The sequence below is a fragment of the Acomys minous genome (assembly GCF_964271855.1).
Source record: "Acomys minous genome assembly, chromosome: 9".
NCBI lineage: Eukaryota > Metazoa > Chordata > Mammalia > Rodentia > Muridae > Acomys > Acomys minous.
Window position 1 is genome coordinate 77,434,420 of NC_140490.1, and position 21,825 is coordinate 77,456,244.

General features: G+C 47.1%; 1 protein-coding gene across 2 annotated transcripts in view; it reads right to left on the reverse strand.

Annotated features, from left to right (window-relative positions):
* The window catches only part of NID1 (nidogen 1), an 81,856-nt gene extending 65,103 nt beyond the window's left edge, over positions 1-16,753 (reverse strand). The window contains exon 1 of one of the 2 annotated variants that reach the window (XM_084794174.1): positions 16,377-16,753. In XM_084794174.1, the coding sequence (XP_084650300.1) occupies positions 16,377-16,601 (225 nt within the window). In that variant the 5' untranslated portion in view covers positions 16,602-16,753. The remainder of the gene's footprint in view (positions 1-16,376) is intronic. The other variant, XM_084794173.1, reaches the window with a different exon arrangement.
* Between the last annotated feature and the right edge of the window lie 5,072 nt (positions 16,754-21,825).

Below are 21,825 nucleotides of genomic sequence, written 5' to 3' on the forward strand. Positions count from 1 at the left end.
AGAGGAGGAGAGAGAACCGTTAACTAGAAGACCAGGGAAGAAAGGAAAGGCTTTGTGGTTGCCCTAATCTCTAGAGAAAGCTGTGTGTTTCCTTTGCACTGGGGTGCAGACACCAGAATCTCACCTGGGAGCCTGTCACAATAAGAGGTCCTTAGCTGGGTGTGGTGGCACATGCCTTTAATCCCAGCACTCAGGAGGCAGAAGCAGGCAGATTGATGTGAGTTCGAGGCCAGCCTGGTCTACAAAGCGAGTCCAGGATAGCCAAGGCTACACAGAGAAATCCTCTCTTGAAAAAACAAAACAAAACAAAACAAAACAAAAAGGTCTTTAATTCAAGCACTTGATGCTTTTTTTTAAATGCTTTTCTACTGCTTGTCTTTCCAGGAGCCCCACTCCAGCAAGAAACACAGCTGATGAGAAAAGGTTCTTAAAAAAAAAAAAAAGTGGCTGGATTGTGGTGGCACATGTCTTTAATCCCAGTACTTGCGAGGCAGAGGCAGGAGATTGCTGTGAGTTCAAGGCCAGCCTAGTCTACAAAGCGAGTCCAGGACAGTCAAGCTACAGAGAAACCCTGTCTCAGGGGGAAAAAAAAACAAAAGTCAAAGCTGGGGTGGCACATGACTTTAACTCCACCACTCAGGAGGCAGAGGCAAGCAAATCACTGTGAGTTTGAAGCCAGCCTGGTCTAAAGTGAGTCCAGGACAGCCAGGGATATCACACAGAGAAACCTTGTCTCAAAAAAAAAGAAAGAAAGAAAGAATTGAGAGAGAAGGGCTCTTTTTATTATTATTACTCTTCTATGACAGGCTGCAGAAGGCCATTTCCAGCGTCTATGTAAGGTACTTTGAGCACATCACACCCCAAACCTCCTTGCCCTCTAGTCTTCTTTGTTCCCTGAACAGTTTTGCTGTTGATGTTTAGTTTGGGGTCTTTTGGGTTTTTTTCAAGACAGCGTTTCTCTGTGTAGCCTTTGTTGTCCTGAACTCAATTTGTAGCCTCAAACTCAGAGCTCTGCCTGCTTCTGTCTCCCTGAGTGCTGGGATCACAGGTGTGCATTACCACGCCCGGCTCCCCCTGGACAGTTTTGCTTCTACTTTCATGCCTGCAATCTCATCACCTGGAAGGTAAAGGCAGGAGAATTAGGAGCTCACAGTTATCCTTAACTACATACTGAGTTCAAGGACAGCCAGGAGTACATAAGACCCTAATTTAAACAATTAAATTAATATGGTGGTAAGGATGCTGTCCTGGTTAGGTGATAAACGCCATGATCAAAGCACCTTGGGGAGGAAAGAGTTTATTTGGCATACAGGTAGGGAGCACAGTCCAGATTACAACCAAGCCTGAACAAATGAACCCACAGCAGAAATCTGGAGGCAGGAACTAAAGCAATGACCTTGGGAGAATACTAATTACTGGCTTGCTCAGTTTGCTTTCTTATGCAAGTCAGGAACACCTGTCTTGGGGTGACACCACCTACAATGGGCCATCCCCCATCAACCATTAATCAAGAAAATGCCTCAGACATTCCACAGGCCAGTGTGACCCAGACAGATCCTCAACTGAGGCTCCCTCTCCCCAAGTAACTCAAAATTTGTGTCAAAATTAACTAGAAAATTGTCCAAACATGAAAGAATACATTTTAGATACATATTACAGCGTGGATGAATTACACAGTGCAAACAATTCTGCAAACAAGGCACAAACACACACACACACACACACACACACACACACACAGGGCTACACCATTAAAAGTCATCCACAAAAGACTATACATTCCATTTTCTTATAATGTGCAGAAAGATTTATCCATGGAGAGCATCAACTGGGATTCAGGGAGGAGAAATAGGAAATAACTGCTGGACACAGGATTTGTCTACGAGCTCATAAAAACATTTTAGAACCAGATATCAACAGAGGTTGCACCAGCCGCCAGTGGTGGCACACGCCTTTAATCCCAGCACTTCGGAGCAAGAGACAGGAGGAGCTCTGTGAGTTCGGAGTCAGCCTGTCTACAGAGAGAGTTCCAGGACAGGCAGAGCTGCTACACAGAGAAACCCTGTCTCGAGAAAAAAAAAAAAAAGTAGTTGCACCATTCTCTGAACAGAGGAAAAGTCACTGAATTGTACATTCTTATTTTTGTTTTGTTCTTGATTTTTTTTGTTTGTTTGGTTTTTGGTTTTAGTTTTTTGAGACAAAGTTTCTTTGCATAGCAGTGGCTGTCCTGGACTCGCTTTGTAGACCAAGCTGGCCTAGAACTCACAGATCCACCTGCCTCTCTCTCCCGAAAGCTGGGATGGATTGCTGGGATGGATTACAGGCATGCACTACCGTGCTGGGCTTGTTTTGTTCTTGAGACAAGAGTCTTCTCATATAGGCCAGGATGCCCTCCAACACTTCGTCCTGCCTCAGCCTCCTGAGTGCTGGGATAACAGTAGTCTGTCACCATACCTTCCTTGGCATACACTTTATTTATTAGTGAGAGGCACTCATGTACCATAGACGACCACTACTCTCTCCTCCCATCATGTGGTTTGAGGGATTGAACTCAGATTGTCATTCTTGAAGGCGAGAGCCCTCACTGGTAGGCTGAGCCATCTCACTGGTTCAAATCACAGATATTTTTTAAGGGGAGACTGTTGGCAGGTGTAGGATTACAGAATCCTAGCACTTAGCAGGTAGATGCAGAAAGATCCAGAGTTCAAGGCCAGCTGCAGGTACCTAGTGAGTTAAATGGCAGCTGGGCTATCTGATTGATACTCTGTCTCAAAAAGGGCAATATGAATTTTTATGCACATGAATGCTATCTCAATAAAGCTATAATTAAGGGAGGAGAGAGAGATCAGCCATATTGGCTAAGCACTTAGGACACTGGACATAAACATTACTATAAATTTGAAGCCAATCTAAGCTATATAGTAAATCTCAGACCACTCTGTACTATAGAATGAGACTGTATCTCAAAAAACAAAACAAACAACTGGGCATGGTGGCACAGGCCTTTAACCTCAGCATTCAGGAGACAGAGACAGGCCGATCTCGGTGAGTTCAAAGCCAGCCTGATCTGCACAGTGAGTCTAGGACTGCCAGAGCTGTTACACAGAGAAACCCTGTCTCGAAAAACCAGAAATAAATAAATAACAAAACTATTAAGGATTTTGCTGGGCATGGTGGTGTATACCTTTAATCCTAGTGCTTGGGAGGCAGAGGCAAGTGGATCTCTGTGAGTTCGAGGCCAGCCTGGTCTACGAAAGTGAGTTCAGGATGGCCAAGGCTACACAGAGACCCTGTCTCGGAAAAAAAAAAAGAAGCAGTACGTGGCAGCTCCTGCCTGCAGCTTGGTGTCGCATTTGAAGGGGTCACCCTTGTGACAGCAGGAAGATTACTGTAGTTTGCTGGCCACCAACTCAGTCAAAACTTAATTTTTCACTGTTAAAAGTTCTTTAGGGTTAGAGAGATGGCTCAGCAGTTAGGAGCACTGACTGGTCTTCCAGAGGAACCAGGTTCAACTCCCAGTACCCATATGGCAACTCACAACTGTCTGTAACTACAAAATCTGACACCCTTACACAGACATAAATGCAGGCAAAACAGCAATGCACGTAAAACTTTAAAAAAAAAAGTTCTTTATAAAAAGAATCTTTGCTAGGCATGGTGGTGTACATCTTTAATCCCAGCACTTGGGAGAGAGAGGCAGGCAGATCACAGTGAGTTCAAGGCCAGCCTAGTCTACAAGTCCAGGACAGCCATGGCTAATACAGAGAAACTCTTTCTCAAATGAGAGAGAGAGTGAGAGAGAGAGAGAGAGAGAGAGAGAGAGAGAGAGAGAGAGAGAGAGAGAGAGAGAATCTTTGAGGCAGCGAGGTAGTGGCAACACATTTAATCCCAGCACTCAGGAGGCAGAGGCATGTATATCTCTGTGAGTTTGGAGCCAGCCTGGTATACAAAGAGAGTACAGGATAGCCAAGGCTATCATTGAGAAACCCTGTCTCAAAAAACCAAAAAGAAAGAAAGAAAGAAAAGAAAAGAAAGCCAGTGTGGTGGCATGCCTTTAATTCCAGCACTCGAGAGGCTGAGGTAGGCAGATCGCTGTGAGTTTTGAAGCCTGCCTGTTCTACACAGCAAGCCCAGGACAACTAAGGCTAAACAGAGAAACTCTGTCTCGAAAAACAAAACAAAACAAAAAAGAAAAGAGAAAAAAAGAATCTTTGATGGCTCAGAAGCTAAGAGCACTCGATGTTTTTCTGAAGGTCCAGAGTTCAGTTCCCAGCAACTGCATGGTGGCTCATAACCATCTATAAGAAGATCCAGTGCCCTCTTCTGGCCAGCAGGCACACATGCAGGCAGTTGCTGTATACACTGCATACATAATAAATAAATAAATTTTTTTTTTAAAAAAGAAGAAGAATCTTTGAGGACAGGCGTGTACGCGCCTGTAATCTCATCCCTCGGGAGGCAGAGGCAGATGGGCCTCTGCAAGTTCCAGGCCGGCCTGGCCTACAGAGTGAAATCCCGGACAGCTAAGGCTATGCAAAGAAACCCTGTCTTGAAAAGCCAAAATAAAAATTTAAAAAGTCTCTCCATGTAACTCGAGCTTTCTTGGAACTATGCAGACCGAGATGGCTTCGATCTGAAATGTCTCTGCCTCCCAAGGGCTAGATCAAAGGCAAGCGCCATCACAGCCTGATTAACCAGCCCATCCTTCCTAGAGAGCTCCCTCTACCACTACCTCGCCATTCACCTGATTGGCTCCCACTCTAAGAGCCGCCCACAGGAGAAGATAAGAGGATGTTGTTTCCTGCTGATGTGCGTGAACATGGCGGTGTGCGGAAACCATCCACCCTGACTGGGAATGAACATCAGTGTCACTGTGGTGGTGTGTGTCCATCAGTCAGGGTGCCGCTTGCCTCTTTGTGCTTGACATATAATAAAAAGGAAAAAAGAAAGAAAAGAGAAGATAAAGGAGGAAGGAAGGGAAATAATCTGAAGGTAGTTAAGTCGATGGCCGCCCAAGAACCAGGTGCTTTTAGTAGCAGCGTGGCTGTAAGCATCGAAAGAGGCAGGGTCACACTGCATGAGACGCCTCATCGTGACCCCAACACCTGTAGCCTTGAAGCCCGAGCAGAACAAGCCCTAATGAGACCGGAAGGAGGGTGACAATGGAGGCACCCAAGGCAGTCGGGTAGGAGCCCCGCCCTTGGCCATGTGTGTCCCTGCTCTGAGCCTCAGGGCCACCCAGCTCCTGCCTGAGCAGCTTCCAGGGCTGCTGAGAATGTCAGATGCATATAGTACTAACAAGCCTGTTTCCACAGCACAGTCTGGCTTAAGCTTTGACCTCACCTCACCACACGGTTCACCTTGACCCTGGCAACAAGTCACTAGCCCAGGAATTCACTTCCCGTCCGCTCCACCCTCTAAAGTTCCTCTTCCCAGCAGGGTTGCAGAATAGTAGTTTTGAAACATTTTGTAAAACACTACTTTTTAGGGGAATTTTCAAACAAACCTAGAATACAAACTTACCCCTCACCCCCCACCCAGGAATAGTGAATGGATAGCCAAATTTAAAATAATTCTCCTTTCAACAGTTCCCACAATTCCTAGCACACCGTAGTTCTTTTCTTTTGTTCCTGCCATACCCATGTAAGGGAAGGCTTTTTCTCAGGAACCTCAAGGCTAAGTTTGCATCACAAAGGAGATGTATTTGCCCGAGAAGAACAGAAAGCAGGAAATAGGACTAGACAGGAGAGAAGAGGAAAGGCGCAAAGGGGAGCTGAGGGCTTATTTGTCTGAGAGGGCAGGGGAGAGAAACGTGCCTCCTAAAAGGGTGGTTTATAAAGGTAAAGGGGGAAATCTCATGCTAGGATGAGGTATTTAATTTTAATTGGGCATGTTAATTGGGTGAGCTAAAGGGAGCTTTTGACTTGCTGGACTTCAATACTTTGATAGCTGGACCTTGGTAGTGAGCCTCAGGAGGAGGAAATGGCCAAATAAGGGCACAGACCGCGGAGGCCAGCTTTAGGAATGCAGTCTGACAGTGTTTAGCACGTCAAAGGGAATAGGGTAGAAGGACAAGGCCTGCCAGAGCGTGGTAAGCCAGGCCCAAACTGACTAGTCCCTTCAAACCTGTCATTTTTTTCCTTTGGAGTTTTTTGGGGTCTGGGAGCTTTTTGGTGGTAGTCGGTATCCATTTGGTTTGTTGGTGGTGGTGGTGTTGTTTTGAAATGAGGTCTCATCATGTAGACAAGCAATCCTGCCTCCGCCTCCTGAGTGCTGGGATCACAGGCATGTACTGCAGTGCAATGTTGTTTTTTTTTTTTTTTGAGTGTTTTAAATTTAAATCCTAGACATTCAAGTATCCAGCCTGCCAGTGTTTTGAGCAGTTAAACTGTGAGGCCCTGCGTTTACCTTCAACATAGTGAGGAGGGAGAGAGAGAGAGAGAGAGAGAGAGAGAGAGAGAGAGAGAGAGAGAGAGAGAGAGAGAGAGAGAGAGGAGAGAGGAGAGAGGAGAGAGAGGGGGGGAGGGAGGGAGGGAGGGAGGGAGGGAACAGGAGTTTGTGCAGAAGAGGTCTTTTAATCAAGTCCAGACCAGCATTAACACTCTCTCAACTCTCTGAACTTTTTCAGGTTCTCTCTGCTTTTTTGACTCCTATACTATCTTATTTGTTGAAGAAAATAGTATCAGAGCCTGGGGAGATGGCTTAGCTGCTAAAGTGCTTATCACTTTATATCACTTATAAAGCACCCACCTAAAAGCCTGTGCCAGTAACCTCAGCTCTGACAGGTGGAGACAGGAGAATTCCTAGAGCTCCTTTGCTAGCCAATCTAGCCAGGTGGCAAGCTCCAGGTTCAGAAGGCTCTGTCTCAAAAAACAGTGAATAGAAAAGAGATTTAAAAAGATACTTGATACGGAAACTGGGTGGCCTCCACTTCCCCCAAAGAGCAGTCCCAGCACACAGTGATGGCTCACCAGCCACATGGAGACCACCATTAAACTGCTGAAGACCAGGGTACAGTCCCACCTGGCTCTCTAGAAACTGTTCGCATCTCTGGAACACGGCACCGTGCCAGTTACCAGTACCTCTTCCCTGCCAAGGTTATTTCTCGCCTGGTAAAGTGGGTGATAATTGCCCATGAAAATTACATGGAGCTGCACTTCACTAAGGACATTGTAGAGGCAGGACTGGCTGGGGACTCCAATCTCTAGTACCTGGCACTTGCTGAAAGGGGAACAGCTGTGGTATTGAACCCTGGCTACTCCTGTATCCCACCCATTTTCCACTCTGTCTAAACTGGAAAGGGGAGAAAACCAACAGTAATGATGACAATATTCGGGCTATGGAGAGTGAGGACAGCGTGTGCCCTAAAGAGCTGGTGGCCCTAAAGAGCTGGTGGCCCTAAGGAGCCGGCCCTCAGCCCAGCCACCAGCTCTTGACCCACCAGCTGCAAAGGCTGTGTGTGCTGCTAGATGTCTACCTGGAGACTGAGAGGCACAAAGACAGCATAGAGGGCCCCAAGGGACTTCCTCAGGGGAAGACGTGCCTGTGGCTTTTCAGAGCCCCAAGTAGGATGAAGCCATTTAAATATAACCATCCTCAAGTATTCTTCAGGCACAGCTGACTTCCCCACTTGTCATTCCCCCAAAGGCCTGCCCTGGGCCCTGGATCTACTTTTTTTTTTTTTTAAAGATTTATTTATTATTATGTATACAGTGCTCTGCCTACATGTACATCTGCAGGCCAGAGGAGGGCACAGATCACATTAGAGATGGTTGTGGGCCACCATGTGGTTGCTGGGAATTGAACTCATGACCTCTGGAAGAACAGTCAGTGCTCTTAACCGTTGAGCCATCTCTCCAGCCCCCCTGGATCTACTTTTTGCTCTAGACACATGTAATTCTTGATATTTTCCAAAGACAGCAGCTGATTAAAATGTCACCTGACCCCCACCACCACCACCACCAAAAAAAAAGTCAAACAAGTCACTGGGCAAAATTTCCTCATTTCTACCACAGACAGAATTCTGCCTAAAAAAGGGCAAGCTTGTATGCAGGCAGAGTCGACGGCTAAACTCTGCCAAGGCAGGGTAAGCAAGTCCTCAATAGTTCCTGCATCACAAATATGTCTATATATTGGGCCAGAGGGCTGAAGATGCTCCAACATTATAGAGAGTTTTAGGTTGACTGCTCAGGTAGCAAACGGTCCCGGTCATCTTCTCATTTGGAAAGCTATTAACCTGCACTCCCAGCATACTCAGGTAATCAAGTTTATTCCTTCTCAAGTCTCTGATGGGGTTGAAGACCAGATAGTTTAGTTTTACCATTAAGCTTAGTTATTTAGGGATTAGGATGTTTTTAGATCTAGATAGATGATTTAAGTTGATATTGACAATGTGTGATGGAGATTGATTTACATTCAGAATTTTAGACACACCAAGATAGGAAAGATGTTTTCTTCAAGGCTGTCAAATACAAATAGCCAAAACACTAAGAATGTAACATTTATATAATTCCTAATTGTGTCATGGGTCTTCTTGCTATAGGTAGTTTATTATATATATGTGTAATAATAGAAATGTATATGTAAAAATTTTTTAAATGCTTAAAAATAAGAAGATACTTGAGAGCCGGGCGTGGTGGCACATGCCTTTAATCCCAGCACTCAGGAGGCAGAGGCAGGCGGATTGATGTAAGTTCGAGGCCAGCCTGGTCTACAGCGCTAGTCCAGGACAGTCAGGGCTACAAAGAGAAACCCTGTCTCGAAAAAAAAGGAAAAAAAACCAACAACAACAACAAAAAGAAGATACTTGATTTGTCCTGTGTTGGGAAAGGACCAGGATCAGGAGGCCAGGCCACTGAAGAGGAGAAGAGGATGTCCCTAGCCAAAGGCAAATGTGACATACTTTAATCACTCCAGGCCAGGGTCCATCACAAAGACCACTAGGAAGGCAATCTCCTGCAGACACACACCAGCACACATGAGCCACACACAAGCAAGCACAGGCATACATGCAGACTTAACAAGCCACCCCGAGATAAACACACTGGTCGACAGACAGACACACAGACAGGTTGGTGACGAGAAAGGCAAAGACACAGCACCCTGACCTTAAGGCCATATTTACACGAAGGTGCATTCATCCAGGGATAGTTATGTAACCGTTTACATCACTGTTTACTTTGGAGTTCCCCAGACATCCAGTGTCAGCCATCTTTTGTTGACTCACACTCCCACCCCCGGTCCAGTATTAGCTATCTTGATCCATGCCTAGTATCCATATTAGTGTTGTCTCAACCTAAACTGTTCCGCACAGCCCTCTGTTCCCTATACTATGACATGTGCGTGTGCGCACTTACACACATACACACACACACACGCACACAATGTTACCAGCTTACTTAGACTAATGTGAAAAAATAAGTACAAGTCTCAGCAGTCTTTGTGTGTTGGTTGACTCACAGCACTGACTATTTCCACCTCTCCACACACACCTGAGTGTTGGGAAATACTGTCATGTGACAGTAAAGCCCTGACCCCACCAGGCACAGACTAACTGGGAAGGCAGGGCAACAAGCAAAGAAAGGAACAAGTTGGCTGTACAGAGCACTCGAAAGAGACACTCTTACCTATTCCTGCCAAATGAAATGTTTCATTCTCAAAACTTACAAGGCTCAGCAAGTTCAGGAAACTTACAAAACTCATAAGACACTCCCACCTCCCTAAGCTTATATGATTAGTAAACAACTCTGTGCAGAGACTCTTCTGTGAAGCAGCCTGCAATTTTGTGCAGGGAGCTCCAGGGATACAGCTTTTTAGAGTCATCGCCCATGTCAAGGTGGGCTTTTTGATGACTGCTTTTGAGTCACTCGTGCTTCTGTAAGCAACCCCAAAACTGGTTCGCTGAACTAGACCTGGATGGAACCATTTCTTTGGTCTGTTATAAGTGCTGCATCTGAAGAGCAAACATCTGCTCACATCTTCCCAGCATGTCTCAAGATGCTGCCCCTTGTGAGACCCAAGCCAAGGCAAAGATGTGACCCTCTTGGAAAGGATGCGTGAGATCTGAGAGCTAGTGGCAGGATGGGGTACCTCTGGGAGATGGCATGGGTATCACGCCAGACAGAAAAGAAGTGCCCATACCCAGATGGAACCATCAAGGTAAAAGCAAGGTACCACACAAGCCAGGTGATCCTGAGCTCAAACCCTGCAGCCCACCGTGGATGGAGAATGGACTCCTGAGAGCTGCCCTCTGACCTCCATGTATTCAATGGTACTTGCGAACCCACAGTCACACATGCACATCATAGGTATACAGTCACAGACGATAATAATAATTAGGAAAAAAATTAAAAAGATCTACATGGAATGGGTCCAGAGAGAGGAAAAAAGGCACTGAGAGGGCAGACTATAGCATGACAGATTAGAGGCCAGGCTAGGGAGACACACGGGGTGTGGTGTGAAGCTCATCAGCTGTCGGCTGGGACCCAAGAGGTCTGAGTTATAAGTGCTATAGCCTGCAGCCAGCCCTGCATGAGCATCTGCCCTGCCAAGAACACGCCAAACTCCATTCCTGGTTCTTGGCTTGGGTCTCACAAGGGGCAGCATCTCCCCATCTGAACCAAGCCCCTGCCTCCTACAATTGCCCAGAGCCAACCTCCAGCATCTTTTATCTGCAGATTTCTAGAGCTCTCCACTAGCCTGGGCCCTGCTCCAGTATGTCCCCACTGTGAACTTCTGCCTCAGAGCACTCAGCATGTGGCAATGGCCTGTCATCAGTGTGCTCATTGGCTGAATGTTGCCTCTCTCATGACACGACACTGTGAGAATGGAAAACTGGTGGGGTTTTTTTGTTTTTTGTTTTTTGTTTTGCTTGTTTGTTTGTTTTGTTTTTTGAGACAGGGTTTCTCTGTGAAGCCTTGGCTGTTCTGGACTCACTTTGTAGACCAGGCTGGCCTCAAACTCACAGTGATCCACCTGCCTCTGCCTCCCAAGTGCTGGGATAAAAGGTATGCACCACTACGCCTGGCCTGGAAAACTGGTCTTATTTTCAGTTTGTCACAAGCCTCATATTGTGCCTATTAAGAAATTAATTAAGCTACACAGAGAAACCTTGTCTCGAAAAAAAAAAAAAAGAAAGAAAGAAAGAAAGAAAAGCAGCTAAGCACATTCCTTTGATCCCAGCACTTGGGAAGCAGGGGCAGGTAGATCTCTGTTCCACATAGTGTGGTCTACACAGTGAGTTTCAGGCCAGCCATGGCCATGTAGAGAGATGAAGATGATGATGATGATGATGATAATAATAATAGCAATAATAATAGTAATAATCTATAGACTGAATCAGTAGTGGATCTTAACATTGGACTATTGCATGTACCTGAATGTATACAGATGAGGCTGGGAATATATGTTCAATTGGTAGAATGCTTGCGTAACATGCATGAGATACTGGGTTCAAACCACAGCACTACATAAAAGTAAATATGGCAGTGCATACCTGTAATGCTAGCACTCAAGAAAGGGAGGCAAAAGGATCAGGAATTCAAACCTTGATAGACACATTGGGAATTCATTGCCAGTCTGGGACACATGAGAGCCTGGTTCAAAATAATAATAGTACTGGTCCTGAAAGGTAAGTGCAATTAACCACTAGGTTACTAAAATAATAGCAACAAGTTTTTCTCTTTGGCTTGTGAGGTAGGGTCTTACTCTTATCCAGGCTATCTTTAGACTCACTATGCATGTAGCCCAGGCTGGCTCGATGTCTCCTAGAGTGATGGCATACAGACTTGTACCACCCTAGTTGGCTTAATAAAAAAAAAATTATTGAAAATCCAAGATAGGGCTGGAGAGACGGCTCAGAGGTTAAGAGCAGTGGCTGCTCTTGCAGAGGTCCTGAGTTCAATTTCCAGCAACCACATGGTGGCTCCCAACCATCTAGAATGAGATCTGGTGCCCTCTTCTGGCCTGCAATTGTACATACCGGCAAAACACTGTACACATAATAAATAAATAATTTTTTAAAAAGAAAGAAAGAAAATCCAAGATAAAGCTGGGTGTGGTGGAACAAGCATTTAATCCCAGCACTCAAGAGGCAGAGGTAAGCAGATCTCTGTGAGTCAAGGCTAGCCTGGTATACAAAGAGAGTTCCAGGTCTATTACACAGAGAAACTCTTCATTCTACTCTTCTGACACTGAGTATCTGAACAATGACTTGGCTTCGATTATAAGTTGGTCACTATAATTAGTCAATTACATTTCAGACCCTGCTGGAATTAATCCTCTTGGATTCTGAGACTCAACCACAGTCCTTGTTCAATCACTGGGCCACTCCGGGAAAATGAGAAGCAGGAGCTTCATTGTCTAGGAATCTCAGCCCCTGGGTGATCAGGGTTTAAGATCTGCTGGGCCAGAGCCCTGTGTTCTGAGCAACCTGAACAGCTTCAGATAGCATCTGTGAAGGTCCTGTGGGGTAGGAAGTGATGCAACACTACCCATGAACAACTGGAAGGTTATGTGTACTCATGTGTGTTCATACATGTGTGTACAAGGATTTTCTGTGTGTATATATATACATATATACATACATGTGTGTGTGTATATCTTTGTGTGTACACATGTGTGGACAGGCACATAGTGTTCCTGTGTATGTGAAAGTAGAGGTCTATCTGGAAAGGCAAACCCGGTCTTCACGGTTACAGGGCAAGCACGATAGCTTATAATCTTTTTGTTGCTAAAGATATTCCATTTCCAACCATATGAAAGATTTGTTTAACAAAACAGGATGAATATATTAAATCATAACTAGTTTACTTATCCATCTTTTATGACTCACAGGCAAATAATTCAGTAATCATTAAAAAATCATGACCTAGAAATTATTTCATTGCCTTACACACCCACTGAGGTTGGCCAGTCAACAGGAGAGCAAGGAGGGAAAGCGAGACAACATCCCAACCAAAGACAGGAAATGTTTTCATTACTCTGGACAACTTTACAACAGTTATGAAACACTCTCATCCAGGGCAGCGAGGATTTGAAATTTCCAATGGTTTGGTGCTCTGGATGGGATCTGGCGAACAACTGGTTTTATTAGCTGGACTCTACTGATAACTACTCAGGGCCATCCCTCTGGGGAATCACACATGATAAAGCAGAGTCCCACAGCCTCTCCCGGAAGACATTCCTGACTACGCTTTCTTCCAGTCTTTAAACTCAATGTCTGGACAGTCACACGACCAGCCCTCAGGCATTTGGCTTCAGGGGCCCTCTAAACACCTTAACAGTTTTTGAAGATTCCCCAAAACACTGTAATCATGATTTAATCCTATGAAAATGTAAAGCTAAGAGCAAATTAAATACTTATAACATTTTAATAATGAACTTGTTACATGTTAACAAAAACATTTATTTTAATGTAAGTGATTATATTTTCCAACGAAAATACAACTGGAGAGAGGTGAGATTTTGCTTCACATGTCTGCAAATCAACCTGCCATGTAATGAAATGGAAGGCAGCTGCTTCCTTGTGGGAGCAGACATGTGGGTACTACGCAGCCCCTAGTGAACGCCACCATACCTGCCTGAGCAACTGAAGTACAAAAGCAAGCAGCTGGGGTTGGCAGGATGGCACAGAGGGTAAAGGCCCTTGGCTCACACTCTGAACTCTTGCGTTGCCTAAATTCCATCCCTGCAGCCCACAGCAGCAGAAGAAAACCCATTCCCAAAGGTTGCTCTCTAACCTCTGCACACACCATGGCACATGTGCTCACACATCCAATAACGATAATGATGATGATGATGTGTCCACACATCCAGTAATGATGATGATGATGGTTAATAAAACAAATAATGGGCTAGAGAGATGGGTGAGCAATTAACATTTAACCCAGGTTCTGTTCCCAACACCCAGAGGGGATTCCCATTCCCGGGAGTGGGGGAAGGGGGGCTACTGGCCTCTTCTGGCCTCTTCGGGCACTGCACATATGTGGTACACAGACATACATGCAGGCAAACACCAATGTACATCAAATACAAATAAGGGAAAAAAGAAGAAAGCAAATAACATCTTAATATTATGTAAAATAATCTTGACTTTCTGAATTGCTTGTAGTCAGGGGTCTCTGGCTCATGTTTGAGAATCTACCTCCTCTGGGCATCAGTAATGACAGCTTTCATTTTCCAGAACTCCAAAATCAGCTTAATTTTGTTTGCTTATTCCTACAGTTTCTTGTACCCCAGAATATCCTCACACTCATGATCCTCTCACTTTGATCTCCTGAGTGTTAAGATTATAAGCCCAAGACACCACCTCCAATGTATTTATGTATTTACTTTACTCATTCCCCTTGTAAACTGGTGTCTCCAGGCTTCCACTTCCTCTCCCTGACTGTTGGCTTGAGGTCTGCTAGACACAGGACGTTCTCCATCTGTTGTCCTTGGTGGCTTCCAGCACTGGAGTTAAATCAGGCTAGAGCCTTTTTTGTTTGTTTGTTTTTTTAGAGACAGGGTTTCTCTGTGTAGCCTTGGCTGTCCTGGACTAGCTTTGTAGACCAGGTTGGCCTCGAACTCAGAGATCTGCCTGCCTTTGCCTCCCGAGTGTTGGAATTAAAAGTGTGTGCCATCATGCTGCACGGCTGAAGACTCTCTGTTTTGTTTGGTCTGGTGGTGCTTTGCTTGTTTGGGGAGCTTTTAAAATTGGGGGGTGGAGAGGTGGTAGGGAGGAGAACAGGGGACAGAAGGGGGACATGGGACACCAAACACAGGACACAACACACACAACTTAGATGAGTCAGTTTTCTCCTTCTACTATGTGGCTCCTGGAGATAGGGAATGACTTAGGTTGCCAGGATTGACAAGTAAAGTGCCTTTACCCACTGAGGGTCCTGGCTTTTAAAGACAACTTACAAACCCCATAGTCCAGGCTGGCCTGACTTGAGATCCTCCTGCCTTTACCTCCCAAGTGTGGAATCTCAGGCAGGTACCACCATGGCCCTTGCCCGCCTTCACGCTCATGTGGAATCTGGCAAAGACTGATGGTACACCTCAGATGGCTTCTCAGACCCACACTCTTTAGTAGTTACCAAACCTATTGCTGCTGCTGCTGCTGCAGCTATACTTAGTACTTAATACTGTTTAAAAGGAAACAAGAGGGGCCAGGATGTAGTGAGGCTGGTAGAGTGTTTGGCCTTTATGCAGGAGGCCCTGGGCAGCTAGCACCCAACGGGGTGAGGGGGGGAGGGGGGGGAGAAAGCCTGGGAAGGAGGCAGAAGCCTGGATACTACATAAAATGTGTGTGTGTGCTTTACTATTTTCATGTGTGCTTCATCACATTGGCTTCCTCGGTAAGGTGGAGGATTTGACTTTGTGTATTTGAAAGCATGCTAAAATCTATAGGCTTCTCCAGGCTTCCCAAGAGGGCTAGGGCAACCAGCTAGCAAAGGGTGGGAGTTCTGTGTGGGTGTGACTAAGGGCCCATTCTTTCTAGGCAAAGCTGACAAGTGTTGCCCTACTATATCTGCCTAGGCCAGGATGAGAGCACAGTCACTCCCCCACAGGACAGGCCCCAGATGCCGTTTATGTAGTCCCTGCCACACACTTGTGGAATGCACACAGGCTTTATATGAAATCCACATGGTGTGCTGGAGCAGCACGAAAGGGCTTGACCAGGCTGACAGCGCTCCCAGGCCCGGCAGGCACTGGGTAGATTTTAGCAAGCTAAAAAGGTCATGCGGTCCCACTCCTCATCTGGGGCCCCTGGGTGACACTCTCAACCACAGGAAATTGGATCACCAGGGAGCCCTGAGTTCCCAGCCCTGACCTCTGAGCCTAACTAAGAGAGCAGAATCTCTGCCAAGACGCAGCCAGAGCCCACGCACACAGATGCAGGGGCTGTCCGCTGAACTCCGGGGGGGGAGGGGGGGTTGGCGAGCAGCACAATTCCTCTGTCCCTTCCAGCTTACCACCGGCAGAGTTCCTAGGCGCGCACGCACGGTACGACCCAACTCAGGCCCTTGTGCTACGGGGTACTGGGACCTGTCCCAAAAGTAAGGCTCAGGACAAAGAGGAAGGACACACGGAACCGAGAAGGAAAACTCCACCCGAGGTCTCCCAGGTCCATCCAGGCAGGGCGCACGTGGAGATGGGTGAATCTGGGAAGCCGATGCCAACTTAGACTTCGCGTGCTCCTAGGTGACAGCGACAGACAGGCAGTGGGGATTCCATAAGCGCACAGAAGCGGAGCGCCCCGCACTGGGGCAGCTAGCACTCGGGTCCCCGAGGGCGACGCCCAGGTCCCATGTCTGTCTTTCTAGACTGGCGCCCCCAGCGTATCCTGGCCTCCTCACGCTCCCCCACCCCCACCCCCGGCTCCAACTCACATAGACCGACGTGATGTCCGAACGATCATAGAAGTTCAGCTCCCCGATCAATTCCAGGGAGGGGGACACTACGTCGTCCCCAGCCTCCAACTCTAGGTCCCCCTGCTCAGGACCGAAGGGGAAGAGTTCCTGGCGGCTCAGGCAACCTCCGTGCCCCGCCAGCAGCAGCTGCAAAAGCAGCGCCCAGGTCCACGCCGCCCGGCTCCAGCCGCTCCCGTCCAGCATGTTTCCCAACTGTAGCCCCGCAATCCCCGCGGCTCTGCAACTCAGGCGGAGGAGGCGGAGATGTAACTCGACGCCCCTCCGGCAGTCCCTCCTCGCCTCCCGCCTCCTGGCGTCCCCACCCTGGGAAATGGGTAGGGAGGCCGAGGGGCTATCGGGAGGGGAGGACCCGCCGCCCGCCCCATCCTCCAATAGCTGCGAGTGGGAGGAAAGAGGGGGGGAACACGGAGGTCCCCGGCACAGCAGTGGGCGTTGGTTCCCTGCATTCTGGATCCAACCCGACGGTAGGCTGCCATCTAGAAAGAAGGAACTCTGCAACCATTCTTCAGTTAGGCTAATTCCTGGAGAGCCGGCAACCAGGAAGCAAACACTCTGCGACCAGGAACTGAGCCCACCCTAGTAGGGAGACTGGGCGGATGCTGGAATTGAGCAAAGGTGTGTACCTTTGTTCACACACATGTACCTTTACTCATCCAATCACTAATTGAGCATTTTTTAGGTTCCTGATTCTGGGTTCGTTAGGTTTTACAATTCCGCAGGAAACAGGAACCCACACCTGCCAGACAAAGTCACAAGTGTGGGACACAACTCAAAGTCAAATTTGCTAGAGCTTCAAGCAAAAGCGAGTCCAGGACAGCCGAGGCTACACAGAGAAGCCCTGTCTCAAAAAACCAAAAATAAAAACAAACAAACAAACAAACAAAAAACACATTGAGACTGGAGAATGCTTCCGTGTGGTATGCTGGGAATCAAAGCAAATCTTCTGGAAGTAATGCTGTTTCCTCAGGGACTACTGAAAAGTTGCCCTGGGAGGTGGAAGGCAGGAGCAGGGTGGGTCCCAGAGACCTGATCACCTCTCCTCTCCTCGCAGAGAATTTGGGAAGGGTGACGCTAAATAAACTGAATAATGAATTCAAGAATATGAGCTTCCCTAAGACTCCGAGAACCCTAGGCAGTTCTTGATAAAGAAACATGGGCTTTTTAAATGGTATTTCACACCAGCTGTTGATCATTAATGGGGCACTAGGTTAAATGAAAATATAGAGAGAAACTACTGGACAATCTTCGTGGGGGTGTGACCTGTGAGAAAGGAAGAGATTGAGATAAAGAGAAAATCAATCTAATAGACATTACAGTAAAAGAATAAAGCCTAGAAGAAATTAAGTTAAAGTGGAATTCCGCCCAAAGACTGAAAAACTAGAGCTGCCTTTGAGAGCAAGGAAGAGGATGCAGGAGGGTGGGGGGCATAGCCGACCCTTGACTCAAAGGGGTCAACAGGATGCCCCTGTTTCCTGCCAGCAGCTGAAAATAAAGGCCTAGAACCCCAATTAGTTCTCCCAGGATACAGAAAAGTACATGTGACAGAGCCAGTGGAGGATGTGAGCCTTGAACCAGCAAAATCATGAAGAGGCCAATGGAATACAGCTCCTGAGCACAACACTGAAGACCTGTGGGGGAGGGGTGCCCTTTCCTTTAAACTCTTGAGTGGTCAGCAGTAACAGGCACTAAGAGTTTGCTAGGCCCCCCTGTTCCGTGACCAGTATTTCCTCTTAGGTTCACAATAGGAGGTCCTCCCGCTGGCATGGCCAACGTTTTCCCCAGCTGAGCTAGCTCTCTAGTTCTGCTTACACAGACACAGACACAGACACAGACACACACACGCGCACGCACGCACGCGCACACACACACACACACACACACACACACACACGAAGGGAGGGTGGGGGGTGGAGAAAATGAGTATGAAACACAAACGCAGGGGGTCATCATGCTTAGCATTCTAGGCAAACACTCTGGCCAGGCCCTTGTTTTGTTTTGAAATGTGGGGTCTCACTACATAGTCCGGGCTGGCCCTAGTTCATGGCAGCCTACTAGCCTCAGACTCCTCAGGGCTGGGATTACAAGTACGAGCCACCACACCCAGCTGGCTATTAGTTTATTTGCAGTTTGGGGACTCAAACCCAGGGTTTTACACAAGGCAAGCCCTCAACCACTGTGCGACCTTGAAACTTCTACACGAACTTATATCTGTGCTGCTGTATCATCCATCCCTCTTGCTGAAGTCGGTTGTCTGATCTACTGTGACTCCTGCTCTCTGATCCCTTTCATCTGCCCAGATGCACTCCCCAGCTCCCCGCCAACCTCATGCCATCTATGCATTGCCTGGCTGAGGTCTGGAATCCTAGACCTTAGCTTGGCCTATTTTAGCCACTGAGAACTTTGTACAGAGGCCTGGGATCACCTACCCAAAGTCCCCACGGACCCCTACCCAGTAGAGGCCAAGAAACAGAGCTCAACAGCCTTTTGCCACCTGCAACCATTCTTTTTCCTTCGACACCCTCCTTCCCCCCACACCCCACCCCCACTCCCTTGCCACCCCGTCCCTGTCCCAAGCTTGCTACAGTGCTGCCCTGGAGCTGCAGTCAGTGCCCTCTCACTCTCACAGATTCTCTCCCTTTTTGGTACTCAGACAGCTGCTGAAACTCCCATTGGCCAGCAGAATTTTTCCTGGTGGCTGTAGGACAGAGCCTGCCTCCTCCTCCACCCTCCTACCCCATTCACCAGCTGCACGAGCATGGCGAAGTGGCAGTTTCTGTATCCCTATCATTTGATTGGAATATTCACAGGACAATGGAGGAATTGTTACCAGGGTTAGATAAGACGATCCCTGAAATTAGACAGAGTACGTATAATCCCCTTAACTCGTAGCCACCCACCGTTATTGTCTGAACTCGTTGTTTATGTGGTGCAGATTATCTCAGCATCTCCTGAGAAGATACCATGTGAGCCAGATACTGTGGCCATGCATACATAATCCCTTTTGTGAGACACTGGCAATATCCTGGGGGAGAAAGGCAAGATAACGGCCCAGCAAATACACAAGGAGTGAGGCGAGATGCTGCTTGTGGGATATTTTGCTTCTGCTAGAGGCTTCTACTCTGGAGCCTAGTGCTGCTGGCCCACGGCCCAGCCAGGAGCCACGAGGTGGATTTGGGGAGCTGTGTTTGCAGGGGGAAGATAACTCACCTGGTCTCACACAGCTAGTGACAAGGCAAGGGTTCAAGCCTTGCTCTGTCTTGCTTTGTCTGACCCCAAAACTGATATGCCATCCTGCCTTTCCACAGCAGGCGAGGTTTCTCCAGCCTAAACAGAGCCCCCAGACTCTACAGAGTAGATGCATTTGGTCTGGTGTTTATAGCTATCAGCCAACCAGCCACGTTCTGTGTTTATAGTCCCTTACTCCAGCAGCCTGTACTGTAAACCAGCTGTCACTATTTATAGCCCAGCAGTCACTTCACCTTCACGTTGCCCAGTCCCTAGGAGATGTGATTCCACTGTTGGGTCTCCCACCAGGACACTGTGGGCTGTTTCCCTGCTCCCTTGGGAGCTGTATGTCCAGAGAGTACTCGTAATCTGCACCATAGAAACTCCACTTCAAAAACTGTGCTCTGAACATTTTCCAAATACGTATAAAGCCCAGGTGCGGTGGCATGCACGCATAATTCTAGCATTTAGGAGCTGGAGACAGGAGGATCATGGTTCAAGGTCATCCCCGACTGTAGCGTGTGCTCAGTGCCTGGGCCAAAACAAGGAAACAGTTTATAATGATGTGACTATATAGAAAGGTTTGAAGCCAGCTTAGGTGACATGAAACCCTGTCTCAACAAACAAAGCAAGGGGTTCAAGAGGTGGCTTAGAAGGTAAAAATGCTTACCTTGTAAGTGTGGATGTGGAGAGTTATGTGCCCCAGAACTCACATGGATGTCAGCCAGGTATGGTGGCCTGCTTGGAATTCTAGTCTTTGAAGAGAGGAGACAGAGATTCCCCAGAGAAGGCTTGCCAGGTTCATGAGCTCTGGATTTGAGAGACCCTGCCTTAAAAAGTAAGGTACAAAATAATTGAGGATGATTCCTCATATTAATCTCAGAACTCCACATACGTGTGATGCAAGTACACATACGTGTGCCCATATACACATGCTCTTACACATGTAAAACATTCACACACACAAATGGAAACAAGGGGGAAAATGAAATTTTAACAATACTGGTTTTTGTTTTGTTTTGTTTTGTTTTGTTTGAGACAGGGTCTCTCTATGTAGCCTTGACTGCCCTGGACTCACTCTGTAGACCAGGCTGGCCTCGAACACACAACGATCCGCCTGCCTCTGCCTCCCAAATGCTGGGATTAAAGGCGTGCGCCACCATGCCTAGCTCAATAATACTGTTTTATTTTTGGTTTTGAGGCAAGATCTTTTTTATATAGCTCTGGCTGACCTGGCTGACACCTGGAGCCCGGGCTGGCCTCAGATTCACAGCAGTTATCCCGACCCAGCTTTTCAAGTACTGGGATTTGCAGATGTATGTCCCCACTGCAGGTATCAATGATGCTTTTAAGGAATAATTTGATAACTTCAGCAGCAACTAACCCATAATTCCATAATACAACTTTTTTTAAAAAAATCTGGGCTGGGGGGGTACAGATTCCATGGCAGAGCATGCATTTACCCTGAATGAGGGTCATAGTTGATCTCTAATGCAGCAAACATTTCATTTTAAAATTTAAGTTAAAAAAGAAAAGGAGATGGGCATGGTGGCCGGTGCTTATGATTCTAGCACTATGGGATGGGGTGGGGTCTAGAGAGAAAGATCCTGGTGTTTGTATTTGGCAGTTTCCAGGCCAGTGAGAGACTCTATCTCAAAAAGCTGGATGGGAGCTGGAGAGATAATTCATCAGTTAAGAGTGTCTATTGTTCTTGTAGAGGATCTAAGTTTGTTTCCCAGCATCACATCTGGCAGCTCATGACTGTCTGCACCTCCCCACCAGATATAATTCTGTCCATGTCTAGCTGCTGCTTACAAAGTCTCAGAGGACTCAGAGACAGTGTTCTGGCTAGGCTATGTCACCTTGACGCAGGCTAGAGTCATCTAAGAGGAGGGAACCTCAGTGGAGAACATGCCTGCTTGCTTCCTTCCTTCCTTTCTTTTTTATTAGGTACAGAGTGCTCTCCCTGCATGACAGAAGAGGCCACCAGATCTCAATTTAGATGGTTGTGAGCCACCAAGTGGTTGCTGGGAATTGACCTCAGGACATCTGGAAGAGAAACTAGGGTTTTCTGTTTAGCCCTGGCTATCCTAGGCTCACTGTGTAGACTAAGATGCCTTGAACTCACAGAGATTCCCTGCCTCTGAGTACTGGGATTAAAGATGTGCACCACCACACCCGG